Source organism: Zea mays, chromosome 1, assembly GCF_902167145.1.
Source record: "Zea mays cultivar B73 chromosome 1, Zm-B73-REFERENCE-NAM-5.0, whole genome shotgun sequence".
Taxonomy (NCBI): domain Eukaryota; kingdom Viridiplantae; phylum Streptophyta; class Magnoliopsida; order Poales; family Poaceae; genus Zea; species Zea mays.
In genome coordinates this window covers 11,775,671-11,785,343 of record NC_050096.1, presented here as the reverse complement: position 1 = coordinate 11,785,343, position 9,673 = coordinate 11,775,671, and the positions used below count along the sequence as shown (strand labels likewise).

Sequence of the window (9,673 nt, the reverse complement as noted above, 5' to 3'; positions counted from 1 at the left end):
CCCAAAATTTAAAAACCTTGACTAGACCGAATGCCACTCATAAATCTGCTGCCGACATCAGGGAGATAAAAACCAGCACAAAACAGTCGGTTTTCCGAAAACGTAGTCCGAGGAACGATTTCTGCCGTTTTTTTGGTATAGACTAAATCTTTTATTGGTATGTCTCATATTTATTTATATTTATATTTTTTTAGCTAATCAATATTTTTGGTTAAAAACAATGAAACCGGTAAAAACAACAAAAATTGACAAGAAATACCGGTTAACCGTCGAGAAATCTCTGAAAACCGTTTTATTTAAATTTTAAAATACAAACCGGTCAAAAAATGAAAACCCCACGAAAACCAGTTTTCTGTCGTTTTTACACTTTTTGAATTTTGAAATGTCAAACTGGTCAGTATTTGCGATTTTTGAGTGAAAACCGTTACTGGCAGTGTGCGGTTCTTTAATAGAAACCAATAGGTTGAACCCTTGCCCACATACAGTATCAAACACCTTTGCTATGAACCAAAAGCATTTTTATCACCTATCCTCAAATTCGCAGGTTACCATTGACGAAGGATTTTTCAAAATAAAAGAACAGTAGTTCTTTTTCGAAATTCATTTTGAAAATGGTTACAAGATAAACACGTTATTCTTTCTAAGTCTACCTCTGGACGACGGAGTGATACACACTCAGAAACGGGCCCAAACATTTGAGATTGAGTATTCCAAATTTCAAAAGATTAAAGAAATTAGTATTCTAACGCTATTTTGTGTAATACATTATTAACAAATTACTATATATCACCAAAAACTTGGGTATTCAATAAATACTCATGAAACACCCCTGGACCCGCCACTGTACACACTCGCATAAACGGATAAACCAAATAAACACGTTATGTTCCATATGTGGGAAGAAATACTTCTAAGACCTTGTTTGATTATTTACATTCCATGTGTATTAGAGAGGATTAGGAATTTAGGATATATTGAGGTCTTGTTCGATTCATCGTTAATCCATGAGGATTGGGTGATATTAAGTCTGTTTAAATTTATAACAAGTCAAAATCTATCTCAATCCAATGCAATACACTTCAATCCACATAGAATTGAAATAACCGAACAAGGTCTGAGATATATTTTAATTTACTATAAATTTAAACTAACTCAATACAACTCAATCCATATGGATTAGCATCAAACCGAATGAACCCTAAATGTGCCTGAAAGAAGAAAAACTATTTGGTATAGGCACCCGAGGCTATCTATACTCGAAATCACAATGAAATTCATGGTCTATGATAAATTTGGACGATGTCCTGTAAACAGATTTGCTGCGAAAAAAATTTACCTCGCTCAACTTCCCTAAAGCTAGTTTGGTAACACCGTTTTTTCAAGAGATTTCAATTTTTCCGAGAGAAAATAAACTAATTTCCCTTACATCCCGTTTGGATCATTGAAATTGAATTCCATTCTAATAAGGGCTCGTTTGTTTCCCTTCATTTTGAGAAATTCGAATCTAACTAATATAGTAGGCTATTTTTTTAGAATTTGACATTCCATAACTTTCCAAAGTGCATATATAAGACTATCTCAAATTCATGAAGTAAGAATAGAATTTGATTCTATAAATTTACATGCTACTTTTCTAATGTACAATTTATAACACACTCTTATACTTGCTTCTCTATAACATAAATGTAGTGTATAACTATCTCTTTCATATGATTTAGAATAATATACAAATATATTACATAGACAAATATATTAGCTTAATTAATTTTGTCTAAATTATAATTATTAGAATGAAATTCAATTCCAATGAAACAAACGAGACCTAATAGTAATTTAGACATATATCAATTAAGCTAATTCAGTCTTATACAAAATATATTTGTATACTATTATTAGCAAGATGTCGATGATATTTATGTGCTACATTTTTACTATAGAGGAGTAAGACGAAAAGTGTCATGTAAGTTACATAGTACAAACAAATTCTACTAATGCATAAAATCATTCCTATCCTCCACCCCATGAATTTGAGATAAACTTATATCTAAACTTTGGAAAGTGGTGGAATGTTAAATTCCAAACTAAATAAGTTACTTTATTGAGTGGATTCCAAATCCTCTAAAATGAAGGGATCCAAACGCTCCATTAGGGTTAGTTTGGAAACTCAAATCCCCTTCGGGATTGAAGGAGATTGAACAGGAAATTAGTTCATTTCTACCCCAATCCCTTCCAATCCCGAAGGAGATTTGATGTTACTAAAGTAGCCCTTAGAAAAATAAAAATCCCTCGGTAAAATAGGGTTCCCAAACTAGCCCTAAAAATGAAGGGATTCTCATGACTATAGAAATAACAGTGCCACAATTACAAGAAAAAAATTCCTGGTCAATAAAGGATTCTTAAAAAAACAGTTCTCGGTACACGGAGTACAATGTAATTTGGCCAAATATAACTCGTCTGCCATTATTGACTACCTGTTGGACAAGATGCATTCTAAACTATAAGATATTTTAATTTAGTAAAAACAATGCATCTAAAAAAATTATAATTTAGAATAGAGAGTAAAATGTATATGCCAACAGAAGATCGCTATTTGACAATGTTCCATCCTCACCAAACGACTGCTGCATCGCGGACTTGGTTCTGCCGTTTGATATGATGTGGAGATTCGCAGCGCAGGCGAAGTATGGAGTAGTTCACAAGTTCTTCAAGGCAAAACATGTTTGCCACACTTGATCATCAGCCACCACCACCAATGGACATCCAGAACATTCACAAGCTTTCTGAGTTGAGTAGCAGCTCATGTATTGTGACTTTGAGGATTACTACCATCTTTGGACAAGATGCGCTTATTAGCCACATCAGATGTCATCTCTAGTTGTTGCCATCTAGTGCCTTGATATCAGCCTGTTTGAGCTCAACAAACTTCCCAATTCTGAAAAGTACAACATAAATTAATGCTCACTTTTTTTTTCATTCGCAACCTTATATCTTCCAAAACGTGAAGTTGATTACAACCCCCCCCCCCCCCCCCCCCCCCCCCAAAAAAAAAGGAGTGTTGAACATGTACTGATCATCTAACTTTGCCTACAATAATGATATGCATTCTGCCTGACAGAAAATTCACCCCCATGACTGGTATTTACATATCAACTGCTGAAGGCATATATGAACAGCGCATCATATTTGTGCCAGGCTCCTGATTTACACAAATGATACTTCTGTGAAATGTATATAAAAGATTGATCTTTCTGAAACAGATCGCTTAATTTTTCCATAATACAGTATGGAAGATAGAAAAGGTTAGCCTAAAAGAACATTCTGTAAAGCAGCAAAATTGAGAGTAGAATTGTATCATGCAAAGAAGTTATAGTCAGTCAAACGCACTAGTACAGTCACCATTTGAGAGAAAAAAAAACTGTTACATAAAGTACATTACCCCAGATCTGCTGGAAGCCTGAACCTGCCTATCCGAACACGTTTCAATGCATAAACCTATCATCAAGGAAAATTAAGCATCAAATGCTTACCATGGAGGAAAATAGAATAAAATGTTATTTGGATCACATATTTGCATTCTATTGTGTTCAAGCATCCAGTGCTAGACAAACTATGTGAAGAATAGATAAAGAACATTGGCTTATTTGTATAGATCAGTGAATAGCAGTGTGTGCCCCCATCATGTGTTGCAAATAAGTGTGATGGAGGAAATGTGGTCATCAGGTATCTCCGGTTCCCATTCCAACAGCAAAATGAAACACAAAGGCAAAAGCAACATTATGCTGCCATCTCAAACCGACATCTAAATAAATATAATAACCAACTTATTTTGCAAAATAAAATGTTATCTTGAATGGGCAATAAACTACAAAAGAACATGTGGACAAAAACAAACCAACCTGTAGCCCTGCATTCTGTACAAGTTCACGAACTTCATGATTCCGTCCTTCATGAACCTAAGAAATCAAGAATATCAATGGAGAATAGAAAATAACACGCAATGCTTAGCATGTTTAGAACATTTCTTCAGTCAAGTTTATTTGCAGCAACTAGAGAAAAACTTCGCATGTTAGAATGCTACTGGCAGCCCAACAAAAATGGGACTATAACAAGCCATCAGAGTAGGGACCAAGGGTATAGCAGGAATTGCTATAACTACATGCTTGATTCCTCGACCAACAAGCATGTGAAATTAATTGCACTTCCTCATAATATGGAAATAGAAGGGCAGACATAGTGCAGTCACCAAGTCACCGGTTCAAAGCAGCCTCTCCGCATTTGCAGAGGAAGGCTTGCCTTAGTTTATCCTTTCCACAGACCATACTCATGTGGAAGCCTCTGACACTGGGTCTAGCCCTCATAATACGGAAATACTATATGATAGTGAGGAAGTGAAATATAATAAATTCAGTAATATAACAAAATGTAGTCATTGCACCGATATGACAATATGTCCATTCCACCAGGCTTTGAAATATAACAATACAATAAAAAGGTTCCAGCATTAGTCCATCAGGTGATAGTGCCTTTTCCAATCGCAAACAAATAAAAAAAACTCAACCGCTGGGGGAAAGATCGCCCCCACAATATTTCACTAAGAGCTCAACCGGAGCCTGGCCGAGAAAAGCCATGAAAGTTGCCCCCCTCATACATGAGGATGGCACCCCCTATGGTTCGGGCCTTGACCCGTGCTTTGAGGCCCAACCCACACAACCAACCCATTACATGAGGGCCCAACCACCATAGGTCGGTTCACCCATGCCGACCAAGGGAACCATCGAGTGAGTTTTATTAACCTCAGCCTGAAAGTATGAAACTCGCTCCCACGGGGAGTCGAACCCGAGATCTGGTTAGTGCTATTCAGACTACCTAACCAACTCAGCTAAATGCACTTTCACATTTTGTGAACAAATTGAAACATATGTTATTTTACAACAGCATCAATAGTTTCAAATATTGCAAAAAGTAACCGAAACATATTGGAATTTATGTAAAAGCCAAACAAATTATCCACGGAATTACTTGCTTGCCACACATTGTGACGAACTATAAATATCTGCCAAGCACTTTGCAAGCCTATAAAGTACCAACTAATACACAATCATTCCCACAGGATACTATTCGAAGAAACTTCCGTTTGACTATAGTGGATATACAGCAACAGATAAAGAGTAAGTGGACAAGCAAAATTACCTATTGTTTAATAGTCCTGAGGATAGACAGCAGCAGCATTGCTTAAGTGAATCCAAAAGCAAAGAGGAACAGAACAGAATAAATGAAGCTAGAAAAAAATTACCACTATCCTTAGGCGGGTCTTTCTTGTATCTGATTGGGCAGCCAATGGTTCTACTAAATCAGGAATGCACATGACCCCATCAATTTTTGTGCCTTCACTGATAGCTATGAGATGTTTTTTGTGCACGGCACCATCAATAGTCACCACATATCTGCAGCATTGAAAAAACACAAACCTGTCAGATCAAATTTATGTTCACTTTTCCTATTCATTGCCCAGCAACCATTTAAAAACTGATCTATAATTGTAAATCCATCCACAGAGAAGAGTTGTAATATTGATCCTATACACCTATTCTAATGGTCTTCTTTCATAGTTCTCATATTATATGGTAGAAGACTTTATTTACTAATTTGTGCTACCGGATTTTGCATAATGAATAGCATTCGCAGTAGTTCCAGTACACGTTACTTTTGCATTACATCACAGTATTCAAATGGCATATAAACACGCAAAAGACGTTAAACTTACTCTTTTGTTACATTTGAAGAAGGATGTGCAAGCTTTTGAGCAAACTCACCTAAAAGAGAGGAGAAAATCAAGCTTAGGTCTTGGATGACAAAAACTGTTCTTTTTCCAAAGTACTCCCTCTGTTCGAAATTGTAAGTCGCTCTGGCTTTTCTAGTTGCATAATTTTTAGCCTTTTACTGTGTTCTAGACATAATGTATATCTGAGTAAAAAGTTACGTATCTAGAAAAGCCAAAATGACTTACAATCTATAACTGAGAGAGTACATATTACTACATATGATCAACTTACCATCATTTGTGACTATTATCAGACCAGCCGTGGCAACATCAAGACGACCCACAGTAAACAAGCGTGGTTTTGGCAACCCTGGTTGAATCTTGTTCTGTAAATATGCATAGGTATAATAGAGATTTACCCAATATATGTACAAAATGAATGTTATGCCAGCCCTGTATGGAACATACCCAGCCCTTCAAATAATCATTAAATAAGGAGACAACAGATTTTGACTCTTCACCACATGAGCAAATGTACCTGTAGCACAGAAACAAAATTCATAAGGTTGATGGTTCTTTTTCTCTGATTCAAAAATAATTCACTGGAATACAAGATAATCATGGTTAATGCACAGGGATGATGCCAGAAATGACCTGAGACCCAGGCCGAGCCTGTTCAAATATGCCTAAAATCCCTTATGACCATGATGTTTCTACATATAGTTAAGTGGCCTTCCATGGACTTGTAGACCAAGAGACAGGGCTGGAACACATGGAGCCCAGGCCTTGGCTACAGATGCAGCACACAAATCAAATATGAAAAAGAAGAGACCAACCCCTTTGGCTTGTTAACAGCAAAATACAGCTTTGGAGGCAACTTCTTGGAAATGCGGTTCCCGTTAACGTAGATAGAATCCTTTGAGATGTCAACTTTGGTCTGCACAAAATGAGTTATTTTATCCTTTGATTTAACCGCAGAAAAAGAAATTTTGTTCATAGCATAATGCGCGTAAAAAATCAAGTCACATAAAACAGTTCAAGTGTTCTTGGACCAAGCGATTGTGGTAAGATTAACAGTGAACATTACTATGAAAGCAAAACATTATGGTAGCAAAACTAGTATCTCCTCATTCATAGAAGACAAAAACTCTGAGAATTAATACCTGAGGAGAAGTACAGACTGAACCATTGACAGTCACCTTCCCTTGGAAGATGAGCTCCTCACTGGTCCTTCTTGATGCCACTGGAAAGAGTCATTTAGTAAGCATCTTAACAGACAACGGTGAGCAAAACCAAAAGTTTTGAAGAGTGGAGTGTTATGTTTCTAGAGTTACTCGAAAGGAACTAAAGAAAATCCAAACTCCACAATATCACAAATGACAAGTGGAAATAGCAACCCAAACTGCTAAAGATATCAGGAGCAAACAAGACAAGTATGTAATAGAAGCCACCAATTTTGGGAGAGCTATCTGACTCTAAAGGAGAACAATCTGGATTTTCTAATGTACTCTCTCCGTTCCAAATTATCAGTCATTCCAACTTTCTTAGAAAACATCTCATGTTTGAGCAAATATATAGAGAGAGAGAGTTATAGAGATTTATAACATCAAAAAGATATACTATAAAAATATAATTAATAAAGAATCTAATGATACTTAGCTGGTGTCATAAATGATATTATTTTTAATAAATTTGATCAAACTTTAGATGCTTTTCACTCTACAAAAAAGTTGGAATGACTTATTATTTGGAGTCTCCTTTAGAGTCAAATGGCCACTAGCTGAGTTAGCTAGATGGTCTGAGTAGCACTTATCATGTCATGAGAGCAAATTTCAGATTAGGGTTAAAAAATCTCTTCGTCTGCCCCACGACAAAGCACAGGTCTAAGAACCGGCCCTTGTTGCGGTCATTCTCATATGGGCTATGGCGCCTCTATGTATGGGTGGGGCAGGGGTTTGAGAGGTTTTCTCGACCTGCGTGATAAGGTCTCCATCTTAATACAATGTCTAGGTCTGTCTTATTCCTGCAGGTCAAGTTATTTATATATATAATTTGGGATGGAGCGAGTATGCCATTTGGTAAAAAATGGCTAAGTCCTAGTAGAACCCCAGATATCACCATGGTATCATACAAGCATTGCTATCTCCACAGTCCAGTGCTCCACAAACTAACAAAAGCTGACATATTACTAAATCAATACCTATTCTGATCTAAGATGAGGAACGTTAACGCATGGAAAAAAACTCATCTAGAATACTCCTCCAGCTATTACTACTTGATTGAATGCCTGAGGTCCAGAAAAACAGTAGGACAAGGACTACCTCCTGCGGCGGCAAGGACCTTGGCGAGCCGTTGCGGCTCCCGCTCCTTGATATTCTCATTGTAAAACCTCCTGGCTGCCTTGGAGAACTTGGGCGGCACGGTCGGGGCGGGCTTCCTTTCCTTGCCCTTGACGCTGGCATTGGAAGCAGCCGCGGCGGCGGCGGCAACTGCGCCATTCTGGCCCTTGAGGGTTTCCTTCTTGGCGGCCTTCTTGGCCTCCGCCTCCGCGAGCGCGATGGCCTGGATTACGTCCGGCGGCGGGGAGGTGCTGAGGCGGGGCTTGCCGTCCTCCCCGCGGACGATCCACGGGACCAGCGGCTGCGCGGACGGGGCCTTTTTGGACGGCGCGGGCTCCGCGAAGGTGATGTTGAAGTCCGGGGAGGCGGAGGTGGACGAAGTGGCTCGGAGGAGGAGGCATGGGAGGCCGCGGCCTACGCGGAGCACGGAGGCGGGCCGGGTGAGGAAAAGGTGGAGGGAGACGGCTGTGGTGGCGAGGGCCATGGGTGCTTCGCTGTTCAGAGTTGCAGTCAGGATGTGCGGGGTTTATCGGATATCGGCATATCGCCACGGAGAAGCTGGGGCCTGGGAGCCGACGCAAACGCACCCAGACGAAAATTCCTTCGGCAGTACAAAACTGGCACGTAGGTTGCGGAGAAGAAGCCCGGTTCCACTCGGTTGGGAACTTCCGGCGAGGCCCGAACGAGCCCAAAGCTTGTAGTGGGCCGCTCAGTCCAGTCCCAGTACTAAATTCTTTTATTTTATAGGAGTAATAACAACTTCTAAATTCCTTCTCTTTTTTCTTTCTTTAAAGAAGTACATAATCTAAACGCCAACGTATCATATGCAAACCAAATTATTGTGCAAATTTCGTACAAACCAACTAACAAATGTCACAAAAAATTCTAAAGAAAATTATATATGTACTTCTTTGCCTACTATAGCACTGTATAAAATTTCAAGTTAAAATTCATCATATGTTAAGAGATACAAAGAAGAAGAAATTTTAAACTTGAAATTTTATACAATGGTATAGTAGACAATGAAGTATATCTTTTTATTTTCTTTTGACATATGTTAGTTGGTTTGCACGGAGTTTATATGAAAACTTGGTTTGCACCTCATAAGTTGCCAATCTAGACAGGTATGATTCAGTATATTTTCTTGGCTTTAGTTAGTCTATGGTTCCATCATAGATTTCCTAGAATGTTTTTATTTTGGATGTATGTTAATAAAATAACTAAGTTTTAGTTCTATATACAATCACCACGTGAGTTAATCTTTGTTGGTGATTTTATTTTTGCTTTAATAGGTCTTTTGTACTTGTCCATGTAAACTTCATCCACCACAAACCCATCATGGTATGTTTTACTTTCATCGAAGTACATTATTTAATGCAAGAAACAACCATTTCAACTGATATATTCTTAGTGTTGTGTGCCTTTTTGCTTCTAAACTTTACTGCTTTGCTTGATCAATGTGGAAGCAAATGTTTCAATTATTTCCCTCTACCGTATCAAAGGATTAGATTCTCAATATTTTAGATTCCAGGAAATGGTGCGACCCCTTTGAACATGGTGATTAGCTGATTTC

The 9,673-nt window shown here is 38.1% G+C and overlaps 1 protein-coding gene across 1 annotated transcript; it reads right to left on the bottom strand.

Moving 5' to 3' along the window:
• Positions 1 to 2,379: 2,379 nt before the first annotated feature.
• LOC100285657 (Putative rRNA large subunit pseudouridine synthase SVR1, chloroplastic) lies at positions 2,380 to 8,632 on the bottom strand. Its single transcript, NM_001158548.2, has 10 exons — positions 8,083 to 8,632; positions 6,925 to 7,004; positions 6,598 to 6,698; positions 6,230 to 6,299; positions 6,054 to 6,147; positions 5,765 to 5,813; positions 5,294 to 5,444; positions 3,897 to 3,953; positions 3,437 to 3,492; positions 2,380 to 2,932 (listed from the first exon to the last, which is right to left on the bottom strand). The coding sequence occupies exons 1-10, from the start codon at positions 8,582 to 8,584 to the stop codon at positions 2,872 to 2,874; spliced, it is 1,221 nt and encodes a 406-aa protein (NP_001152020.2). The 5' UTR covers positions 8,585 to 8,632; the 3' UTR covers positions 2,380 to 2,871.
• Positions 8,633 to 9,673: the final 1,041 nt, after the last annotated feature.